Below are 25,297 nucleotides of genomic sequence, written 5' to 3'. Positions count from 1 at the left end.
ATTATAAACATTAGCGCATCACAACAAATGACAAAACAACAGGCACTCACATGCAGGGCACGTGGATAATTTGTTTCTAAATGTAGAATGCTAATGCGAAAAAGCCAATTAAATCGTTAAAGACTGATGTTAGTGATGAGCAGGCTAATTTTAGAGTAGGAAATTAGAAAAATGCATTTGGAGAGCAAAACCTTTTTTCTGTATGACCGAAACAAAAGTTTCAATCAAGACATGGTTATTTACCATACATCAAAGTGTAGTAAATTATTTTTTATTCATATTTCATAAGTTCATCGACACGAGTTTAACCATCTTTTAGCACATTCATTTTTTTTCACCTGAGATAATATTTGACCAAATAAAATAATAAAGAACACTTGCCATTCTTTAAATGATGTAGGTATTGCACATTTGTGAAGGGATTGCACTTTCAGGTGGCGAGCGTCAGCAATTTCACTTCAAACATAAAAAAAGAAATAAATATACCCTTTTCAGTGGCACATGAAGCGGTCATAAAGCACATTTCAAAACCCACCTCACTACAAAAGAATCACACTAGTACAGTTTACTAAATAACAGCACAAATCCAAAATCATTCAAGTAAAATGCTAAGTAAGGAGAAAAATACAAAACTACTTTGACGACTTACTTCAAATGGGTGGCATTGGCTAGGTGTGTTTTCACCCTGAAATACAAATGGTTTTAATAAAAAGGTAGGCAATGGGGGTACTTTGCTCGGCAGTATTATGCCGGATTCCACCCCATGAGCTCAATGAACCAAGAATTGACAACTGCTGTAGCCAAAATGCACCAGACTATAAAGAGTAGTCATTAGAACATTTAGCACCAATGGCAACTGGTAAAACAGCAAAAACGCTAAACTTCATTTTAAAAAGTTTTGGCATTTACTAAGCATTTATGTGTAAGTGCACTTTCACAGTTTTTAATTCACAAATCAGATTAATAACCTCACTTCTATCTGCGCAAAAAGCCACAACAAACTTTAAAAGAAACAACAAAAACAGCTATATGACTTGCAGTGTCAACCTCTTTGGAAAAACTATTGGGGATGAATTACATTCCAGGTGAGGTGAGAGGGTTTCAGGCACATGATAATTGCAGCATTGTTGTAAATAATACAGTAAAATTCCCTTTTCTTTTAGTTGAGGTTGTAAAAACCACAATCAGAGCACAATTCTGAACAAAACTGCCTTCACAGCATCCCAAATCCTTTGGAGTAAGTCATAGCTTTGAGAAGTCTTTCCCTCAACTTTTCTTTAGTAGAGTATTCTGGGAGCAGCAGTGCATTGAAGCAGGTGTGAGACGTTGGCAACCTGGAAGAAAGAAGGTAAATTAAATTAGTAAAAACATGAGACATGACTTGATCTGACACAGTGGCACTGGCACACAGACAATAATGAGACAGCAACAATTGAAATGGCACCTGAATCACTTTCTTTTATCATTGAGGGTATTTTCAGCCACACAGCTGTGCAGCGCTTAACCAATCAACAGAAAATCAGCTTAGTGTGTTGGTATTATGTAAAAATGTCTAATAGCGTCGGAGCTATTTACAACTTCACTAATATGTGAATGCTCATCTCTGTTCCATGTTATAAGAAAACATAAAGTTAAGTTTATAACCAAATGACATAATGTTGTACTTCATAACCTAAATGTTAAATATGTCCTGGTCTAGAACAGCCATAATTATTACAAAATATTGAGAGATATGAGATGATATCTACAAGCGCATCCAAAAAGCAATAGTTACAATGGGGCAAAAAAGATAAATCACAGATTAATCAATGCATAGAGAAAATAATCACCAGATTAACCGATTATTAAACTAATTGATTTTTTGTTATTTGTAAACGTTGCTCTTACATGCCGTTTATGTTATCATACCTGTCTGTGTCTGAGCCATTCTTGGCGATGATCATTTTTAACTTGCCCAGGCCACCCACGGGTGCTCTGTCTGTGCCAGTGGTAAACTGAAGGAACAATCTCTGCTGCTCCTCTCCAAAAGAATGAATAGTTTCCCAGAAATCCCTGCGTGCAGACAATAAAGAACAATGAGAATCAATGTCAGTATTCTGCAGTACTGTGATAATACAAATATTTAGATGGATTGGTGCCCTTTGCATGAGTAAAGACACAAAGGAAGATTAAACTAATTTACTTGATAACTTGACAGTCTTTGTTATAACCGCCGTCATACTCCGTTGTTTTTTGAAGTGCGTGAAAGTCCAGATTCTGGAGGGGGAAAAAAATAAAATACATTTTCGATTACACAGTGAAACTAATAGCAGCTGCAGAAAAACATGACACAATACATTCATCCCTAAGTGTTTTCTTACCCTGCTTCCGCAGATAAGCAGCTCAACTTCCTCAGGTCTAAACAAGTACTTCAGCGGGGACTCATTTGTGACCATAAGGAAACCCTTTTTGAAGGCCCTGAATTGCCTCTCCACGCTCTTGTTCAGTACGTATTCTGCATACAGGTCCACAAACTCCTAGAATGACACAAAGAAAAACACCACTTTAAACGAGTGGTTCTCAAACATTTTCATGTCAAGTATGACCCTGAACCATGTTCATGTCCGAGGACCCCCATCTGAAAATATATCAGGTACCCCCATACAAGATTTGTGGGGTTACAAAAAAATATAATATAATATTACACACACACACTTTTAAATATAAAAAATATATTTTTTTCAAAATTGTGGTTAAAGTAGTTACGCACGTTTCTGATGCTATACACTAATTTAGCTTGGTGGGAACCTCCTAGAATCCCCCTCAAGGCTTTGCTTTAGACATACAGAGCAGTGGGTCACAGCAGGACGAGTTCAGGGACAAAGGACAACGTTGACTCAAAATACTTTTCTAATCTCACAAAAACAGCCATCTGCCAAATTAGGAATATTGCAAAAACATCTAATCATTTATTTCATTCAGCAATGCACAAAACCTTAACCATGCATGTGTCACAAATCACTTGGACTTCTGTAATTCTCTTTTTTTCTAGACTCCCCAAAAAGTAAATCAATCGCCTTCAACTCATTCAAAACACAACAGCTAGAGTTCCTACACTAAACAGGAGATATGACCACATTACACCTGTTCTTGCCTCACGGCACTGGCTACCAGTGGTGTTCAGAATTGATTTTGGCACCTGTTTATATTTTTGACCTCCTGACTCCTCGCAAACCCACCCGTAATCTTAGAACAGCAGACAAACTTTTACTTGACACCTCCAAGACAAGGCTTGTGACAGAAGGTGACAGGGCTTTCGCTGCTAGGGATCTATTTCTGTGGAACTGACTACCACTGGAATTTAGACAGGCCACTTCAGAGTCCACTTCCAGTCTTTTAAAAACTCATTATTATTATAATGGATTTTAGCTAGAAGAAATAGACAGCTAGTTTCTGCTTTCACTCTTCTCTTTGGTCATCCTCTAGGCCTCCTGCCTGGCAGTTCCAACCTCAACATTCTTCTACCAATATACTTATCCCTCTTCTGTACGTGTCCAAACCATAACAGTCTGTCCTCTTTGGCTTTATCTCCAAAACATCTGACATGCACTGTGTGCTCTCAGTCTGATGTACTTGTTCCTGATCCTATCCATCCTTGTTACTCCCAGAGAGAACCTCAACATTGTAGTCTCTCTCTGCTACCTCCAGCTCTGCTTCCTGTCTTTTCCTCAGTGCGACTGTCTCTAAACCATTAAACCAAATGTGTGGTTTATATGCAAGTGCAAAGTGGACTAGTTGAAAACGTTTCTGAGGCTTTTGTTCCATGGCCCCCATAGCAATTGTAAAGCCATGTCTTGCTGTGTTGAATCCCTACAATGAAACCATAAGCGATAGGCAAGATGGCATAAAATTATAACATACTGTCAAATATTCTCTCATACAGCCATTGCATTGGTGAGGTTTTGGAAGGTTGAACTTGTGACCCATCAACATCACTAGTAGCATTTCAGTGCAGAATGTATTGCTGATTAAATGTCCGGCCACATAAACAAGTGCACTACATAGTCCTATCACCCCTGTGTCTAAGGTTATATAGGGTCATTTGTGCAACGTGCCTCTCCCCAGCTACTGGAGAATTTGTGACACTGTACTGAAGTGACTAGATAACACGAGGAATGGTGGCGAGAGGGAAAAAACATTTCAGCCTATTACGCTTATCTCAGTGTTTCCTTTCCTTGAATGCACTACCCCAGTATTCTATAGAAGTGATTCTCAACCTCTTTAATATCAAGGACCCCTATTTGATATGACTTATCCCTAGGACCCAATCCAAGAACATTTTTATTGTTAGACATAATTCGTTTGTTCTTTCATTTGATCAGAAGTCCTTTCCAGTCTATGTAATGTAGGTATATAGATAACCTAACAATGCAACTCTGATAAAAACACATGTAATAATATGATAAAACTATCAATCATGTCGCCGGGGATGCCCCCTTCAAGGACCCCTGTTTTGAACTGCTGTAGAGCAGAATCCATCCTACAGCTGAAATCCTACAGAGATCTATTGAAACACACAAAATGCATTGCATCAGTAAATTACAGACCAGCATCTAATATGTAGTGTTGGTGAACATGAAACCTTGGGTAAAGGTATGCAACACTGTTTCTAAATATGGCCCATGGCTTATGTCAGGTCATCTACCCATACCCACTTGAGTGTTGTCCTACTGGAAAAATAACAATGTTAGTTGTGAGTTCAGAAATGCCTTCACCTGTCTATTCTCCTTAGTAACTGGCAGCTCATCTCCCTCTTCTTTCAAGTCATATGTGACTGGATTTCCAAACAGGTCTGTCTGTGATATTTGGAAGGTGAGCATCATGTCCTCCTGAACGTTGCCATTATACTCCAGCAACCCCTTCAGACTCTGGTAGAGAACCTGCAATAGGAAACAAAGCATCATGAACATCCCCTAGCAGCTAAAACTACTTTCATTAAACAAACTTCTAAAGGTGACAGATTTGGTCAAATGTTACTGTGATCACTAGTCATCAAATGTGAGAGGATACAGTATGTTTTCCATTTCTGAAATAAGGCTTAAGTCTTTAAGTAGATCCTACAAAATGATGAAACATGGTGACAAAAACTACACAAACTATTAACTTCCTTGATTGTCTATCACCAACTTTGTAACCTTCGTATGCAGGAGCAAATCCGGTTAATCTGGTTATTGGTGATATACAGTAGTGACAGATATAAATCATTGTACACTACTCTCTGCCACATTTGAATATTTGTAATAAATGTGATTTTGCTGCCTTGACTAGATAACGCAAACCTTTAATAGTTGTTATTGGGCATGTAACAATATATCGTATATCGATATTATATCCCGACGATATGTATCGTTTTATTAAAAATATAAATAGATTTTCTTTTTTTTAGGGGGGCCAGTGTGTGATATGAAATGTGAGCTGTAATCATATTCCATCATATTCACGTGCTTTTGGAGAGACATTAGACAGACAGTCACCATGCAGTCACTTTCAGTAGTAGAGGCCTGCAGAGGGGAGCTGTATGTGTCTGTGACTGTTCCCAGGTGATGGTCGTTATTGATGCTCATTAATACATCAAGGAAGGCAATTATGTTTCTGCACTGTTAAATAGGTCTACATCTATCCTAAGATGCATTCAAAGAAAACCTTTTTTGTTGTTATGTTGTCATGTTAACATTTAAACATGAAAGCATGTTTACAGTTGTTACGTAATTTTACATGAAAAGTAATGCTACTTTTGCAATGTAGTAAAATAAAAATTGTGAAAAAAGCTTGGGGAGGAGGATAAATCATTAAAAAAAATTGTGTTGAAGAAATTGTGAAAAATCGTATCGTGAACCTCATATCGTGATACGTATCATATCGTGAGTTGAGTGTATCGTTACATGCTTACTTGCTTAGTTGTTATATTTAGAATGCATATTATGCATTCAGAAACATAGGAATGACAATTTGAAGTTCACTGTGAATCATTATGTTACTATACTGGATGAGAATCTGCCAGATCCACGAAGGTTCCTTTCTTGCCCATGAGCTTCCGGTAGACAACCATAGGGAAATGTACGTCCAGGATGCAGTTATTGTAAATGGCAAGTCCCAGGACTATGCCAATGAGGGTGTACTGGGCTTCAATTTCCAGCGAGGTTGAATTAAACCAAAAAAGCTTTGTGGCATCGTCATAAGTGAACATTCCTGTTGAGGAAATGGAATGCATGAAAACAAAAACAATACAATGACACAGAGAGGAGTCAACATTAAGCAGCTGAATCGACAGAACTACAGTACGTACCAATGTCAGGATTAAAGATTTCCTGTAAAACCAACTGGAAGAACTCCTTTGAAACACCTCCCTCGTCGACGCCTTGCTCTCCCTCAAATTCAACAAACAGCTGTTTCTTCAAGTCAGAGGGGTTCTCCATGGAGATCATCTCCAACTGAAACACAAAGTAAAGGATTGTTTATACGTCATCAAACGACCATGTTCAACATAGTTTGAATTAGCCTTGAGAAGTCACTGAAGATGCTTTTCCTTTTTATTATTGTACGGATACGGATACTGTATATGTCATTTTCACTTTAGGAATGGGGTAGTGTGTGTGTGTGTGTGTGTGTGTGTGTGTGTGTGTGTGTGTGTCAACTAGACTAGCCGACTGAATGTGACTGTGAAAGTGAATTTATATATTTTCCAATAGAGTATTGTTTAAAAAGAAAATAAGTAATCATTGAGGGAGAAATATGGGATTGAGCAATTATATCCTACTACAAAATACATGCATTTCTATTACCGTAACTTACTCTGACGAGGGCATCGTCAATTATGTGATCCCTGCGCACTTTGAGCTTCAGGTAGGGGTTGGGCTGCTGGCCCTGAACCATGCTGTAGAGTGCTGTGATGCGGCGCTCGCTGTACATCCTGATCCTGTTGTCGTAGTACAAACCCTGATTCTTGGTGATGGCATTGAGGATGAAGGGGCAGCTCTGGAAGGAGAACTTGGCCTCGGAGTCCACCTTGAAGAAGGTGAAGTCCTTATCCATCTCCACCACCTCGTTGAGTGGCTCGTTGACAAAGTCCTCGAAGGGAATGAGGGGACTCCTGCTGTCGATGCTCCGGACGCCCAGCTCTTTCTCCAGGTAGTCGACCAGGGGGCCCCTCCTGTAGATTCGCTCCTCCCCCAGAAGCTCCTGCAGCGTCAGCTCATCGTTCTCCAGGTCCTCGTCTTCCTCTTCGTTGTGCTCGATGTCCAGCTCTCCTCCTAGGATGCTGGCATAATAGAACAGCTTCAAGCATTTTGTGGCGGCCACCACAGTCTCGTCATCGTTGACCAGATTGTCACTGTCGTAGTCGTTGCTGACGACTGTGAATGTGATGAGCTGCTGGAAGATCTCCATCATATGACGGAGCCGCTCCACGCCGTAGTCAGACCACAAGCGGGACAGCTTGGCGAGCGCCGCCACCGGCAGTTTGCACATGGCCTTGCAGAAGAGCGGCATGGCCATCTCCAGGTACTCGGGGCTGTGGAGGTTGCCGTTCTCCATCATGATGACAAAGATGTTGATGTAGTGGGGGTTTGCCTCGTACGCGTCGAGGTAGTCCAGGTCCAGCTCCAGGTTTCGGGAGAGGTAAACCAGCGCATTAACCAGAGCTGCCTCTAGCTGATCGTTGGCCAGAAGCTTGTCGTACATCCTCCTCACCGCCTCGATGTCTACCGACACTTCATCAGGGCCGAGCCTTCGAGCAGCACTGTCCTTGTCCGCGGCAGAGGAGGCGCCAGCGCTCTCCTCCTCAAGGTCTTCTGTAGGGGGGTGCTCAGCCTTCCTAAAGCTCTTTGTCAGGGCATCGGCGTTGGAGAAGACCCTGCCTATAACACGTACGAGAGTGGAGTGGTTTCCTTCCCCTTCACAGAAACTCAGGATGAGGCTTAAGTTGTTCTCTGTGAGATAATGAACATCTGCAAAAGGAGGGAATTAAAAATGATGAACCAAAGACATTGTTTACATATTTGTGTCCAAACCATTTAGAATTAAATCCTTGTTTACCTGAAAAGTCCTCTCGGTTGGGAAAGAGATTCTTGTCATTCATCTCACTGCTTAAGTCAGGGGGGACTCCGTTGGCACTGCTGTCAAGTGACTCTACGTCATCATATTCATTCTTGGAAGAGTTGGGATCACAGAGTTTTGCGTTAATCTTATAAAGCTCAAGCGCTCTGACAGCTGCTGAATTGTTATCCACGGGTTGAAAACTGCTGCATGATGCGCAAAACTCATTCGTGCACTCGCCATTTCCACAGCCGTCTGTTAACTGCCGAAAGTAGCGCTCGATTAGATGCTTTGCAGCCGCTCTCTTCCTGCAAGGAATCCGCAAGGATTTTAAGAACAGGATTCTCTGATTACTAAGACAAAAGCACAAAATCATATATTTTGCAATGCAAACATGAGAGCACACCAAAGGCATGTTGTTACATTACAAAATACACTAATAAACCAAATGCAATTGTATAGTAGGATGTTCTGTACTAAGCCTTCACTCTAGGAAAAGTGTGAATGAATGTTCCTAGACAGAACATGTGCCTCAGGGGGTGCAATGGTGAAGACAAGGAGTAACTGGTTGCATGCTTGTGCACAAGTCCAAAATGGTATGACTTACATTCGGCTTGGTTCAGATTTCCGTGTCGTAGGCCACTTCAGTCCTCTGAAAGCAAAGTAAAATATCACTTACATATAATGAATCTAAATGGCATATCCGACTTTATATATGATGATGCAAATTCATACATTATAGAAAAATATAAATGTTAATTTCACTTTGGTGGCATACAGGGTGCTTCATTCTCCGTATCATGCAGGCTACTTAGAAATGTCAAGGTTTAAATCCCATCATCACACGGTCTGTTTTTTGTCACATCTTTCTTTTTTCGATTTCCTTTCATAAATCATATTATTATTAAAAATACATACAACATACATTTTCTCTCTCTTGCCCTCCACTTAGTCTCAATCTTGACAAAATGGACTACTTGAATGTACTCTCGAACAGAGTTATGTTTACATTGTGTGATATTTATTTTTGTTTAATATTTTGGTGTCAGCGTGTTGGTTGGCACAGGAAATATAATGTATTGTGAATTGTGTCTGAAAAACCCTGTAAGGGATGGGCTGCGAAAGGCAGCCAGACACGGAAATAAAATCATTCATTCATTCATTCAAAAATACATATCATCTTTCTGCCCACATTCACATGTCTGCATAGTGCACACTATACTATACATACTGTAGATCACTATGGACAATGTACACTCATGCACACAGCAACTGTAGCATATGGATGACAGGGGGAGAGGTCTAGACTGGGTCTAAACTTATCTAAATGGATTGATTGAAATACATAGTCAGACCTGGTGTTTTATTTTCATTTTGTAATAGTTGCTAGGTATTTATATTGTATTGTTTAGTACTGCATTGTTTGTATTACTTATCAATAAAGGTCAAAATCCAAAGTACTGTATGTTTTTAATCACTAATCTTACAACATAATAGGCCTAATCATTATTATAATAACAATGATTTTTTTGTATTAGTTTGTCAATCAAAACTTGATACAAATAAATTGTTACAATTAATCAATAGAACATGGAATATGTTTTTTTAAATGTTTGATGACAGTCATATGTTTACTTCTTGTTACCATAAATCAATAGAGCAACATGCATATTTAAATATTACAATCAATTCATGGTGGAGAGAACAACATGGTGTTGCAGCGAGATTGACAGCTGACCCCCCCGCCGGGACCAACGTGAGGTACCAGAAAACGAATCGGTTTTGGGTAATCTTTAGATTCCAACTTCCAACACGCCAAAACAATAACACAATATATAGAAAACTGAATGGACATTTGAACTTAATGTATATTCAAACAGTTTATACTGACCTGTGATTTCAACTGGGGCTGTTGTTGTCCTTATGTGACTGTGCAAAAAAAGAGAAATCACTTCTTCTTACAGCTGTTACTGTTATGGATACAGTCGTTTGAATTATGTTCTAGGCCGGAGTTAAAATGTATGTTTCTACACTCAACTGACGAATATGAATATAATACTGAGTGATCGGATAGATTTGTTTAGTGAGTCAAATAATTTCCTCTACCATTTTGTCAACAACACAGACAGACATCTATCCCAGCATGCCGCGCGAGGTTGTAAAAAAAATCACAAGTTCAAGGAAGAACCTGGATCCCATAGCCCAGAGATAACTGTCACGCCGTGATTGGCTAGGTGTTAGATCCCATTGCCCAGTAGAGACAGTCACGCTGTGATTGGCTAGTTGGTTGTCAACGAAACGATATCGTCTCTAAGGCAGTGGTTCCCAAAGTGGGGTCCGGGACCCCTAGGGGTCATTGAGAGGGAGTTCCAGGGACCCAGCTAAATTATAGTTTGGAACCAAATGGACCCTTGAGGGTCTGACTGTAACTCAAAGAGTTGGTTCCAAGGTTAAATTAACTTTGATTTTACAATATACATTGGGGTCCCAGAGATAGAAATTCCATTAAATGGGGGACCGTAGCCTAATTCAGGTCAAACCGGGGGCCCTTGAAATGAAAATGGCTGAGAATCACTGCTATAGCCACAAAACTCATCTTATGGGGGTATATATTTTCAAATGGGGGTTAATGGGTATCATTTTGGGGGTCCTTGACATGAAAATGTTTGGGAACCACTGCTCTAAGGAGATCCCAGATAGCTACAATATGCAGCTTAGCTTTAATTTACAAAACTAGACACACTGCAGTGAAAGGTTAGTTAGTCATGCAGTTATCAACACAAAATAAATATAAATAAATGAGTCTCACTCTAAGCTTTAAGATTACATTATGATTTGATTTGAATCATATTTCTACACCAATTAATGGGTTATATAAACAGAATAAAAAAGCGACCTAATATACTGAAAATAGATATGCATTTTCAGAGCATGTTTATTTTAATGATCAATCAATTGCAAGTTGGAACTAACTTATACAGTGCAGGCCTACTTTATACATTTCCTGTTTATCTACACCAATAAAACGCATTTACAAAACAATTAAGTGTAGATGACTATATAGACTATAGAGGGTCACTGGTTTCATTTATTTCTAAAGTCCTAGTGCCTCTGCTAGTTAGTACATGTAACATACAGGCAGCACAGTTTCCTGAATAAGCATTTGATCCCCTCTATTGCCCACTTTCCTGAAATAAACATACAAATACCTTAAAACTAGTCTTTAAATCAACACAATCTCTTTGCTATGGTGTTCATGAGATTCATGAGTGAGAGCCCTAAGTTATAGTTGCATTCACAAGTAGGCTGTCTATGTGGAATTGCTTATACTTGGGTTTTGTTTCAGTCTCTGAAATAGGCTGCAACTATATCGATTATATTGTAAATATACTGTATAGTGTAGGCCTAAATTATTCTATCTATCATGGGGTTTTGAGTAATCGAAAAATCGAGGAGCGCATTTCTTTTTCTTCATTTATCAATCAATCGATTGTATTCATTGATATAGTTTCATACTTTGTCACACAATGGTGTCATGCAAAATAGTTACACACAAAGCCAGAGCCAAGTTGGAGGGGCTAGCGGCCCTCAAAAAATAGGGATAGATTATGAATTGATTATTTGATTAAATTATCGATATTTCTGATTTTATAATCAATGAAATCCATTAGTTTGATTAACTGCTGCACCCCTGCTGTGTAAAAAGCCCTCTGCAGAACAGCAAGCAGAATATTTGAAGAAGCTTATGAGGTTGCACTGTATTATTTCAGATGCTAATACAATTTTTGTCTGCAATTGCTGCGGGCCAAACAGACAGCCCAGTCAGATTCATAACCTTTAAATCAGATTCATAAACCATAAATCAACACTGTAACAGGAAGTCAAAACCATGGCAACTCTCACAATAGGGCCTTGTAAATTATGCATTATCTAATCCATGTGCATTTCTCCCATGGCGCTGGAGAGTGTTTGTAATTCTATAAGCGTGCAAGATGGAGATAGAGTCTTACCTCTAGTGTGACATTTTGTTTCTGTAGCGACCGGTCCAATCTGTCACACTAAGGAGGCACATCCACTTAATCTACACTGCTTGTTATGCCAGGGCCAGGGGTTACGATGAATTCAATGTGTGGTTGTGTGTCTGTTAACCACATTAATGTTCCTACATTTTCAAACTAAAATAATAATAATAATGATTAATGTAACAACATTTTTGGAATAACATTTTGGACAGGTTTGATTGATTGAACACTTATGTACAGTTCAATTCAAGGTCTGCTAGACTCAGGATTTTAAACCCAAGAAAACCTATGACTTGTTTCCATTGGGGTCCATACCGTCCATTGTACTCAATTCATAGGTTCTAGATACTTATTTAGTTACCAATTAGGAATTTATTATGAGATCAGTTTCACACGCATGATTCTGTGCATGATGAATTGACATGTGAAGCCGTTTCATCTATACTTAACTGAATCACTGACTGCTCTGAACACGACTCATTTTTAGACTGCATGCAGTTATCCATGTGAACACTGGGAGTCTCTGCAATCACACAGAGCTAAAATTAATTATCAGGTATGACTTCTGTTTCTCCCTGGATGTGGATAATGTTCCCCATATCATTTACGGTCCCATCCTATTTGTTTGACCACTTAACAAAATTTGCCTGTAACTATCTCCATTCAAAAGGTAGAAATCATTGTATATCACCTAATTTTAGGTGAATTGAAAACGTGCATGCAGTTCTGTCTACAGTATACTGTAAATACTGTCAACTATAACCATCTGACACAAACTGGACTCCAGATTTGACAGATCATGTATACTGTGTGTGTGTGTGTGTGTGTGTGTGTGTGTGTGTGTGTGTGTGTGTGTGTGTGTGTGTGTGTGTGTGTGTGTGTGCGTGTATGTGTGTGGTCAGTGCAATGGGAGAGTTCTCAGTGGGTGGAGTATAACACCAAGTACAAACTTGAGATGCCCCCCAAAATAGCTAGATTATTTAAGGAATATTTAAAAATAATTTGGGACACAGAGGCCACTGGAATTTGTGAATCTCTCAATCTCTCTCTCTCTCTCTCTGTTATTTGCTTAATCAACACCAAGTGCAATATGGTGTCTATCCAACCTTTGTCAACTATATTCTGCTGTTTCATTCATGAATAAGTGACACCCATGTTACAATGCAGATGTTTTAATACTTCCATGCATTGGTACCAGAGCCATGAATATAACAGCTCAGCACGTTTTGTTGCAGTTATGTGTATTAACTGGGGCAAAATTATCACAAAATACCATGCATGGATAAATAAAGCATGCAGTTCCATCCCATCGCCAGTATCTAGTCACACTCGGCTTTAGATTACATTCACAGGAACAAGTCTCATCATTTCATTTTTTTCAGCACAAAGGCTGCTCCCTGTAAACCTCTTTGCGCAGGCAGTGTAATGTTTGAATTATTCAAATGGACAGAAAGTAGGAATTTTCAGCCTGCGACTCAGGTAAATGGACCCCATGTTATAAGCCCATGTCCTTTGAACATTAGCGGTAAGTATGCTAATACTGTCTGTATATGCGCCCATCATTTTAACTAACATATTACCCTGTGACATTAGATGGCCACACTATTGTCTGACGTGGACTGACTTTACATGAAATGTACATGGTCACGCTGTGTGTCCTTCCTGGAACATCTCCATTAACCTCAGATGCACTATCATTACTCTACATAAAATATGGGAATGCAACGGCAAGGATCTATAGAACAGGCATCCAGCTCTGTGAGGGCTACTGAAGGTTGGTGGTAGGACACAGAATACAGGGCTGTACACATGCACTTCATCGATGTTATAAGTGATTCCTGGAGGCGTGCCATCCTCATGGGAGTGGACAGGGGGTCACTGTGGCAATTAAAAGGGGATTGAAATCTTCTGTGATTAAGATGAGTGTACTTCCAGCAAATTACATAGTAAAGATCTCAGTGTTCATATCTCCACTTGTAACTCGGAGATTATACAAATGTAACCAAATGGACTCTTACCATTTGGTTACATTTGTGCAATGTGCACTGTGTTTTTTGTTGAAACATTTTTGTTTCTGATAATTGCTATATAGTATAGAGGACGGGTCATATCACCCGCAAATGTGGAGGCCCCCCGTAGTAACTCTGAGGGTAGGGGTTCCGGACCCCCTGTTGAAAACCCCTGCTAAATTTGTTCAGTCTCTCTATCTCTCCGCTCTTTAGTAAACAGAAAATACCTTTACAGTTCAGGATACAAATTCTATCCAGTCAACTCAGGAGAGAAACCCACTTCCAATTCACTTGTTTATCCTGTATCCTCAAGGAGTTCTCTCTCCTGATTGGACGAGATCGTTATTCAAAACAGAAAACCATTTTTACAAAAGAGCTGGGGAGACAGGGTTAACGCCCACTCCCAAGCAATTATTGCTATCAAAATATATACCGGTAGCTATTTAACACTTATTTTAACAGAATATCACCCACACACACACACACACACACACACACCCACACACCCTTAAAAAATAATGCTCTCTGTGTTAAACAAGTAAGACGCGCAAACGCGTGAAGCGAACGCAGCTCGTGTGTGTGTGGTTGTGTGTGTGTGTGCTACAGCTGCGCCCTGTGTGTGTGTGTGTGTGTGTGTGTGTGCGTGCGTGCGTGCGTGCCACAGCTGCGCCCTCTGGTGGCGGGCCGGTGGTGTAACAGCGTGACACACACACACAGCGTGACACACACACAGACACTCAGCCCCTGCTGTCATAGTAAGTGGCTCACTGCGTTCGCAATGAACACTCAGGATGTCACAGACTCACAGTGTACCATAAGTGTGTTGGCTAGTATCTGTGATCAGTCTAATTATCATGTGCTCTCAGATGTGTCTGTCTCGGAGGCCCATCTCATTAGCTCAGCTCATTTCACAACACCTCAGCAGTTCTCCGAGTACGCACCTCGTCTGAACAACAAGAGGGCAAAACATGTTAAACTAAAACGTTTCAAAGTTGGCTGCAACTGGATTCCTGCCTCACAGCGATGGAAAGACATGACTCTGAGCCATACAGTTTAGCCACATTTAGCTTCCGCAGGATACGAGCGGATACAAGTGAACACAGTCACATGGTGCATCTACCAACTGGGTGACAGATGGCCTTGGCCCGCAAGATGCTTCAAGTCCCACGAGGAGGAGGTTCACTCCTAAAGTTCAAATTGGTACCATGCACATGCACCATGCTGAAATTCACAAACTTTCTTTTAGGGAATAAAACGTTATTTTGACCAATCTCTATACGGTAGAGTATGTTAATACATTATAACTAACACAACTGTAGCGTATTGGTCTCCCTGCTCTTCTATTGAGACATTTAGATTTGTGATCGGTGAAAAGAACAGCTACTGGTTAACAAGAGGTGCATGAAGGTCACAATGCAATAGCATATTATCCTCTTACCAAACAGGCTTTCTGTTATAGCTCGCTTAACTGTAGCAATTTCAGCACTCGCACGGGTGCAGTGTTGTGCAAATATATAGTCACATCGTGACAACTTTTTAGATTTTACATGCAGATTGGCAATTTTCTTGTTCGTCAATATTAAAAAGAAAATACAAGCCTGGGCCGGAATAGCGGTCTGGGCTGGGCTGGGCTGACAGAGTGTTGCAGGTTTTAGTCCCGATCCCGATGACCTTTGCTGCGTGTCTTCCTCCCCATTTCCTGTCAATCTACTTTGATCTATCAATAAAGGCAAAAAGTGAATAAATATATATATATATATTTTTTTAAATAAGGAATATACCCAGATAATCTAAAAATAAGGAAACCAGCTAGGTTGAAAGTCGGCTGAGAGGCAGCAAGGAGTTAAAAACACATAAACTATTCCTATAACCTAGCCTGTCAGCCAGCAGCATTGAGGCTCACTATTTATGAGGCAGCTTAGGAAATTGAAAATGTCCTGATTTCAGCCTGTTATAAAAGGATGGGCCATGAAAGCAGGTCAGGACAATATTAATGACCGAGCCACTGAGGCCAATGAGTCCCTTATATGACAACATGCAAATTACTTCCATTAACTATGCCACGATCAGTCTCATCTGTGTCTGGAGGCTGCAGGTCTTCACAAAAGCAATCAGATCAATGGGTGCAGATTGAAAAGGAGTGTGCGCCATTCATCCCCGGGAAGGAAGCCTTTCAATCATATTACTCATGTCTTACATCAAGAGATTTGACAGGTTTATGACAAGAAATTAATTTAGCTCATTTCAGCTCTTTTGCGTGCGCTCACCGAGGAGAGCGCACATTGGACCCACAAAAGCTGTCGTTTGCTAGAAGAGAAACAAACAAAAAAAGACAACCCAATTGTGAAGAAATATTACTGATACATTGCATCTCAACATTGCAAGGCAGACGGTTGCCATCAGCACCAGGCCGCTTGAACCCTGCAATGTGGCCAGAGCGAGGTGTTAGCTGCAGCAAATGCCCTCAGTGGTGCGAAGCCACTGCTGCGGTCACAGCAGTCTGAGCAGTCGCACCATTCGAGTTATGTATTCAGTTATTATAATACTTAAAAACAAAAAAAATTGGAATAATGATAATAAAAAACAGTTACATTTTTTTTGCACGGCCAATCGGGCTGAAAAAATAACGGCACAAAAGTAAAAGGAAAAAAGGAAATGCAGCTGATCAATCTTGGGCTTTGAAAGAGATGAAGGGAGCAGCACTGTGAGGGCAGAGGAGTCATCATTATCTCTTGAAAGATGAGGAACTGCCACTGGTTTGTAAAAAGTGCAGCGACGGTCAGTAATTTGGCCGCCCCATGCCAGTGGCTGCGTAAAGGCAGCATCAGCAGAGCAGCGTCTCTATCCGTGTCCCTTTCCCCTCATCATGCCTGAAAAGAAGCATTAATAACTTCTCCTCCTGGCAAGGGACCACAGATGCTAAGCACACCAGGCAAAGACAAACTGCTGCAACAACAGGCCAAAGATCATCCATCTTCTAATGCTTGGTTTATGCAGCGTCGCATGACGGCGTCGACCTGCCGAAAATAGCTGATTTTACAAGCTCCCAAGGCGTTGTCGATGCAGTGAGAGCTTGTAGATCGGCTATCTTAGGTGCGCAACACCATTGCACGACAAAGTATAAATCTGGCTTAGAAGGGCCGGCTGCTCACATCCACTACGTTTGTGCGCAGTGTATGAGAATTGGGCACTTGGTTTTGGAGACCCAGGACCAATTTTCCCAGGAAAGCAGAAATGGACAACGATAATGAACTCATGGAAGCCAGGAGAAAGGTCTGGCTGTGAGAGAGTTCAAAATGGACTCTGCATGGTTGGGAACAAGAAGGAGAAGAGTCTTTTCTGCCATATCAAATGTGCTAGTGTTAGGGCCGATTCATACTCCTATTTTAGAGCCGAATAAAAGTCGGTTCGGCGCTGTAGAGCCTACAATTTGACGTCATTTGAGATTCGGGGGGGCGGGTACCGTCCTAAAGTCGGCTCTTCGGTGCTACTGAAAATTTCTGACGAGCCGAAATCATTTCGGCACTACAGCGCCAAAACAGCGGTAAAATAGGAGTATGAATCGGCCCTTAGGGCCAATTCATACGCCTATTTTACCGCTGTAGTGCCGAAATGATTTCGGCTCGTCAGAAATTTTCAGTAGCACCGAAGAGTCGAATTTAGGACGGTACCCGCCCCCCCGAAACTCAAATGACGTCACATTGTAGGCTCTATAGAGCCGAACCGACTTTTATTCGGCTCTAAAATAGGAGTATGAATCGGCCCTTATAGGCACGATTCATGACCTTGCATAGCCTACGTATAGTCGTATACGTATGACCTTGCATCTCTTTTTTACAGTATGTTTCTTGTATAACACAGATTTGCTTTGCCAATAGTCTCTCATGTCTTCCACGATATTCAGAGTAGAGAGTAGTGCTACCGCATGAAATGTACGCCCACAAACATTTAAACTAAATTTTTGTATTTCTAAGCAGCAAGCTAGATAGGTTAAGCTAATTTGATTTCCAGGATAAATCTTACACGACTGCAAAGGGAAAGGCGAAACATTTGTGATTGTGTGATTGTGTGTGTGTGTGTGTGTGTGTGTGTGTGTGTAACAGTCTGTCTCAAGAGACTACTCTGCAAGTGACAGCTATTCACTTTAAGAGCTGGCTGTGTCATGTATGCAAGCCACCCCACCTTCTACTTTGGCTCTGTTCAAGGTTATTTTATGCTAATTAATTTATCCAGACATTGACTTTGATTTTTTTGGTCACACTTATTTGTAGATACATCAGTCTTTCTGATATCAATGCTATAAGGAGCAGCCCTAACAGTTAGTGACATATATTTAATTGAGACCGCAGGTCGCATTTACTATGAAGATGTAGGTATTTAATTGCGACCGCAAGTCGCATTTACTATGAAAATGTACATTTCCCGTCAGTCAGTTACTGTAGTTAGTTAGTCACCCCAAGCCCCCAGTAAGGCTACCCAACGTTGAAGATGCCACTACCTACTGGCGAAATGTGGAATTGCAGCACTTTCATGGAGGTGGACGGACGTTCATGACTTCACGTGCGTAAGCCCGGACCTCAAAATTGAGGTTCGGGGCTAAACCTCCGCTCGCTCGAGCCTTTGAGTTATAATTATACTTCCGGCAGTCTTCCGGGTGCTTCAAAACGCCACTGAGCAACTTCCACTGAAATGAATTGTGGGGGGGTAGGGGCTAACGCTGCGGTTCGGTCTCTATCCTTTATAGCTCTATGGTCACCCCAGGCATGACTCGTGACATCACGTTACATCATCAGGGATGGAGGTCCCATATAAATCCATATATGGAGATCCCTGATGTCATCAATATTGGCCAGCAACTCTACATCTGACCGCAAATCTCAAACCCTTAGATCTCCATATATGGAGCTGACCTGTTCTGACAACCATATGTTGATCCTTTCTTATCCATCCTTGCTCTTTGTCTCCCTTTTGACTGATACCTGTCCATTTAAACTCTAGACGGGCCTGCCCCAAAGTTTTAGTGGTGGACAGGCCCGAAGTTCTCAACAGGCCCGAAAGCTACCTGGGCCCTCATCAAACCCTGTACACTCAAGACACTGCAATTCCTGGTTCAATATTCAAATATGTTGTGGAACCTCGAAGCCTTCACTACACATAGGCTACTGTACACAGATCGAACTTTACAGTGAGGTAGGCGCATATCTTGTCTAGCAGTTAAACTTTAGGAGAAGTTATTTTAAGGATTATTTAAGGAGTATTTCAAACAGAATTCAACACACTGATACTTAAAGGGGTAATGTGCATGTGTTTGTAAAACACCCACCAGCATAAAGTACATATCCACACCACAGCACAGCAGAGATGGAGAGTGAAGCTTGGTGGCAGTGCAGACAACCTTGAACCATGCATGGAGCATCAAATATTCTATCTTCATGGATTCAAAAAAGGCATCAAGCTCTACAAAATTTCCAACCAAACAGCAGAAACTTTGTGTTCATTAACATTTTGAAACTAAGCGGTGGCAGCATGGAAAAATGTACAGTAATTAGCTAAAGTGACATTTAGAGGCCAAATGTGAACAGTTGAGAAAGTAAATTTACATTAGCTGGGAAACAAGTCTGCATTCGTCAATGTTTATTTCAGATCCATCAGTTTAATCACGCTATGCCGTCTCAGACACACATCTAGTAGGGACAAACGCCTCTGGCCACTCCTATCACAACAGTCTAATCCCTTATAGGCCTACATAAAGTCATTAATACTGAGAAACACCTCTGTTTGCAGAGGCATGGAAAGTATTGCCTTAAACTCTATAGCAGTCAACAAACGGTGGGCAGAGGCACACTGGCACACGTCCAGATGTGCCTTGGGATTGGGAGACAGTCAGACAGATATAGTACACATATAAATTATAATATATATTTACTACAGTACATATTTTGTGCACACTAATTCCAAAATGCAGAGGAAAATTCTACACCCCGATCAATTATATGACCAGTTGACATTTATCAATGTTAACGACTGAACACATTGGCAATAACTATACCTTACATAAATTATATGAGTGATGTGTCCAGTCCTGGCTGTAGAATTGTTAATTATGGACTTCCTCTCAGTGCTCAGGGCTCCACAGGGGCAGATGATACCCTGCCCTGACCTCAGCTGGGTAGAAACATTTATATCCAGAGGGCATGCTCCCAGCTGTTCCCTCTTAAGTGAGCCTGGGGATCTGAAATTTCCTGTTCAATCAACTGACTTCGAGACAGGCCCGTCTGGATAGATCATTCACAGAATGCAAGAATGCAATAAAACAAAACGGCTAACTCCACCACCTCTCTCCTTCTCATGCAAGTAATTGACAATATCTAATGTCACAACACCAACTTTGATGAGGCAGTATTGCATCGTTAAAAAAATATAAGGTTTTATTCATTTCCTTAAAAATGTATATTTTTAATTTCCTGAAAAATGAACATTTTGGAGTTATGAGGTTTCCTCCGGACAGCAGACTGCAGAGATATCTACAATGGCTCTTGGAGCAAAATAAAAGACAATAACAAAGCAGTCAAACTTGAACTTAACAAAACAAAACTCCTGTTTTCAAACCATACAATGAAGTTTCACAGTTAGTAGGCTAAGTTACATAGTAGTGGCGGGTCGGAGGAAGACCACAGGAGTGCAAAGCACCAACGAACTGGACAGATGTATGGAGAACTGGGATGACTGGAAGCAACGATTAGAAAATCTTGCCTTATATAGGATGTTAATGGTAGAATCACATATAAACCCCTATAAAATAAATTGCTCAATACCGACAGACGGTCATCAAGTGGATTCACGAATGTATGTATATATAGACAATATTTTAGGCCAATAAAAAAAGACTATAGGCCCTATACCAAATTTCCCACTTTAAACAAAAGAAGCCTGTCGTCTGCCGGACTATTAGGGTTGTAATTTAGGACGCATCATCGGTAGTGTACCCTTGGTTCTTGGGATGTTTCGGCCTTGACACTATACACACTCCCCAAGGTGGCCAGCTACAGACCTGAGCTTGCGTAATTCCAAATTAGTCATGAGTCACCTTCATGTTGAATGGCAGAGAGACTTCTCGTGGGACTATGAATGGCAGGGGCGTCCTTTTGCCAGAGTCAAGCCTAAACTCACCACATACCTGTGTACAGAGATAACAGAGTATTATATACAGTAGGGCATGACAGTGACATGTAATCCTGATTCAACTCCCGGAAGTTATGATCATGCACCGTCTGGTTGAGCCATCAGAGCACACTGTAAGCTCATTGATGAGCTATACAAATCCATGATGTAAAAACAATTCATTTATCAAATGATTTTGTTTTTGTTACGGTTGTTGTCTTTCCTGTTTAAATAGCTACAGAACAGCTATAAACATATCAAAAGTATATATTTGAATTGAACACACAATGAAATCCTCTTTTGTGCTGTTAAGCTGGAATTTATTCAAGACATATGTACAAGAGCCTTAAATGAGACTGACAACGCATCATCCAAAGGCGGCAAGCAGCTTGAAAAGTGAACCATTGTGAAGTAAGACAGACACAATCGTTAAAAAACAGAACAAGCGGTACTCTACTGGAGGCCTATGTTGTAACTGAGAAAGCCCAGAGATGTTTAATTGAGGAATGTCTCTTCATGTAAAGTGGCTAAAATGGAATGCATTAGAAGGATGAACCCATTTCTTCTGGCAAACTGGATGCCAAGCTAAGGCAAGGCAAGGCACAGGCAAAACACAACGACAGAGAATGGACCACACAGTATGATCTGAATAGATAAAAGCAAGAAGATGGACCGGAAATTGACTGAAAAGAAAAGTCAAGCCTGATTTATGCGTTGGTGACGGTATTGTGCAAGAAAGAAAGGCATTGACGCATAAAAACACGCTCAACATCATTTTAAGGCAGAACACGTTGTTGCCAAGGCATTATCAGGCTTAACCATACATAATGTCTCATAAATATCTTCTACAAACACAAAAGTTGCTCCTTGGTGAGCAATGACGCCCTATTATCATTTAAATGAACAATATCTCTCTCGAAGGCAAACTCTTCCATTTGTAGTATCTTATCCAGTGTTAAGGCACTTTGCTGTTGCTTAGAAAATATTTGTATAAAAGAAAACTGAAATACAACTATATATATATAATATATAAATGATCTTTGGTAAAAGGTATACTTTACAAAAAACATATTCAAGGTGCTGCTGTAAATTCTTTGGAAAATAGAAAAAAGGGTAGCATGTGATGCCAATTCTCCATGTAGCGTTTGATTACGGTGAGGTCTGCAAAAGTACCCACGATTAGGACGGGGCAATATATCAATAACGTGATATTACATTAAATATCGTCTGGGATCTTGGATATCATAATATTGTAATATGGCATGTGTGTTGTTTTTTTTCATGGTTTTAATCACTTAAACCTTATTTTATACTTTTTTACAAGCTCACTAACCGGACAACTAGCCCTATGAATTTTAACCCCCAGAACACCTTTAACAAGCTCACGTGACATGGTGTGAGCCTGTAGATGGGCGTTTTTTGCCCACCAAGAAACAATCTATATTATTGTCACAATACAATATTAGCAATCACAATATCGATGGAGCATGGAGGTATTTGGTAAAAAATATATTGTGTAATATTTTGTCACAATTGCCCAGCCCTACTTGTGATGCACTTTTTAAATTGGTTTAAATACTGCATCAATGAGCACAAAATATCTCCCTACGAAACATGTCAACAGCAACTTCAACACTCACTGGCAGCTCTGAATCAATGCTTCATAGTGCAAAACATGCATCTTAAAGCGTTTGAGCATTTTTGACAAGAGCTTGATATTGACATCAACCAATGAGCTCTGCATTACAGCTTAACAGCAATGGACAATAGTAAACAATTGACTGACTTACAACATACTGGAATTGGAGAGTGAACCGAGTCAGTTTTGTCTGACAGCATGGAGGCAAAGTTTTTTGGTTTGTTGAATTAGTTTTGTGGTTCACATGGTTAATCATTATCAGCATGACATGAACGGCTTAATTAGCATGCGCGCACACACACAGTCTCTCTCTCTCTCTCTCACACACACACACACACACACACACACACACACACACACACACACACACACACACACACACACACACACACACACACACACACACACACACACACACACACACACACACACACACACACACACACACACACACACACAATCAATGTCTTTAGGCGTTTGATGCCGATTTCTCATGATATTACACCTTAAGACCTTAGTTAATTGCTGTGAAATGTAACTTCCTTTAGTTTACTGTACTCATGATACGACGATATGTATAGCTAGTCCATAGCTTATGTAGCCACTGAAATGTACTGAAATACAGAACAGCTTTAATAAACTTATCAAAAGTATATTTGAATTTAAAATCCAGCAATGAGACTGAGAAATAATGATCTGAAATGTTGTGATAATCCATGTCGAGATAAGGCCCCGTTATACTTTGTTGCGCACCAGTGCCAAACAAAAATAGCCGATCTGTGAGTTCACAACGCGGTGCACCACTACGTAGACTGGACATTGTTTTGGTTGCGAGACACCGGCGTGCAATCAAATACAAATCAAGCCATAGATTCAAGTAGGTACTGTAACTGTACAAGTAGGCACTGTAGAACGTGTTTGCATGGCAATCCTGACGTTCAGAGAGAAGGACGATTCTGGAGGTATATGAGAAAACCAATAAAACGCTCCTCAGGCCCACTCATACTGTACCTGTTCAAGGCCAAATAGGGCGTTTGACACAAGTCAGAGTGGATTTACAGGCATAGTAGCTGAAAGAATGTGGACAGTACCTTATCATATTAGAGAGAATGTATACACTCAACTGCCCAAATAACCCGGTTAATGGAATGTCTGCGATCTGCACAAATAAAAACAAACATTGCTCAAGTACTGAGATACATTTTTTCCAAATAAAAGGTCTTCCAGAGTTTATTTTAGTGTTTTTTTTAAAGAAGAGATAATCCAGTTCTTCCATCTCCGATCTCTCAGAAATATATATATTTTTTAACTTTAGCTAAAACATAAGTACCTATTTTGTATTTTTTATAAAACAATTCTCTCAAAGCAAAAAAATAAGAAAAGAAAAAATATATAATAAAAATTTATAAAAACTATCGTGCAAATTGGAGGCAGAGTAACATGTTTATAATACATCATAAGGTGGTTTGGCGCGATTGTTCTTCGGAACAGTTTGGCACACGTCCCTCTGACCTGGGCAAAACAGCGCCATCGGCCTCCACGTTCCTCTTGTAGGTGACCCACTGGGCCCCCCCGGTAGGGGGCAGCGTCAGCTGAACACTGTCTTTCTGTGCGGGCAGTGGAGTCGAGGTGATCCAATTGGACAGGCTCAGATCCGAGAGGTCTAGAGTCCTGTCAGGGTCCTCGGCCGGAGGCGCCTGCGGCCGAGGAGCCTCTTTGGTAAAAGGAAGAGTGTCCGCTTCTGTAGCGGCTAACGTGAAGGGATCCGAGAGGCCCTTCTTACTGTCTGCGAACCCCGGTGGGTTCCTCTGTCCCTTGGAATGGGCCTCCCCGACGTCGCTGGCCCTTAAGAGCGGTGACCAGCTGCCGGGGGAGCAGCTGGTTGGTGCAACTTTGGATTCTTTCTGACTACAGTCTTTAGGGAAAGGCCTGGAGAAGGACAGGAAAGGAGGCTTCGGGCCGAGCGGCGACCCGACCTTGACACTGCTCAGGCTGAGGATATTCCTGCGAATTTCGCCAGGGAGTTTATCCAGCTGCCTACCGACCTGGACGGGGCTAGGGAACAGTGTGCCTTGGCACGCCCTGTAGAAATATCTGCAAGATAAAGAAGGAGCAGACATGAAGCCGTGCTTCATAGAGGAGCCCGGGGAGGAACATGAAAGGCATCTGGTATCTATAACAGACAAAACTTGGCAGTAAAAAAAAGAAAAAAAAAGAAAAAAAAAGGCTTGAACTGTTCCGAGATGAGGATGCTTGTGTTTGTGTATTCATGCATCTGCACAACCTCTTGATGGTCTACTGTAAATAGCCATTAACAGATAACGCACTAGATTAAACAACACAACCTTCGCTGCGGGGGATATTGCGCACCTTATGCCAGATTTACATTTGGT

General features: G+C 40.8%; 2 protein-coding genes across 4 annotated transcripts in view; both read right to left on the bottom strand.

The window, feature by feature from the left end:
* Positions 1-255: 255 nt before the first annotated feature.
* Positions 256-10,209, bottom strand: ube3a (ubiquitin protein ligase E3A). 3 transcript variants are annotated; one of them, XM_083767309.1, is made up of 11 exons: positions 9,965-10,209; positions 8,681-8,725; positions 8,074-8,381; positions 6,832-7,985; positions 6,326-6,470; positions 6,023-6,228; positions 4,755-4,919; positions 2,361-2,516; positions 2,183-2,256; positions 1,909-2,052; positions 256-1,334 (listed from the first exon to the last, which is right to left on the bottom strand). In XM_083767309.1, coding segments are annotated over exons 2-11 (2,475 nt in total). In that variant the 5' UTR covers positions 8,683-8,725; positions 9,965-10,209; the 3' UTR covers positions 256-1,213. The 3 variants fall into 3 exon arrangements, with proteins under 3 accessions (XP_083623435.1, XP_083623437.1, XP_083623436.1); XM_083767311.1 differs by having other exon boundaries at positions 8,074-8,335; XM_083767310.1 differs by having other exon boundaries at positions 8,074-8,185.
* A 13,082-nt stretch (positions 10,210-23,291) lies between these two features.
* The window catches only part of atp10a (ATPase phospholipid transporting 10A), a 54,957-nt gene continuing 52,951 nt past the window's right edge, over positions 23,292-25,297 (bottom strand). The window contains exon 21 of the mRNA XM_083767739.1: positions 23,292-24,998. Coding sequence (XP_083623865.1) covers positions 24,359-24,998 — 640 coding nt within the window. The 3' untranslated portion in view covers positions 23,292-24,358. The remainder of the gene's footprint in view (positions 24,999-25,297) is intronic.

This window comes from Protomyctophum parallelum, assembly GCF_964188405.1.
Source record: "Protomyctophum parallelum genome assembly, chromosome: 6".
NCBI lineage: Eukaryota > Metazoa > Chordata > Actinopteri > Myctophiformes > Myctophidae > Protomyctophum > Protomyctophum parallelum.
This window is presented reverse-complemented; position numbering and strand designations above follow the sequence as displayed.

What these genes read in the sequence shown, in the direction of transcription:
- ube3a (XM_083767309.1), bottom strand. An exon ending in CAACCGAGAGGACTTTTCAG is followed by an intron (nt 7,986 to 8,073) that starts GTAAACAAGGAT and finishes CTCCTTTTGCAG; the next exon opens with ATGTTCATTATCTCACAGAG. An exon ending in TTGACGATGCCCTCGTCAGA is followed by an intron (nt 6,471 to 6,831) that starts GTAAGTTACGGT and finishes TTTGTGTTTCAG; the next exon opens with TTGGAGATGATCTCCATGGA.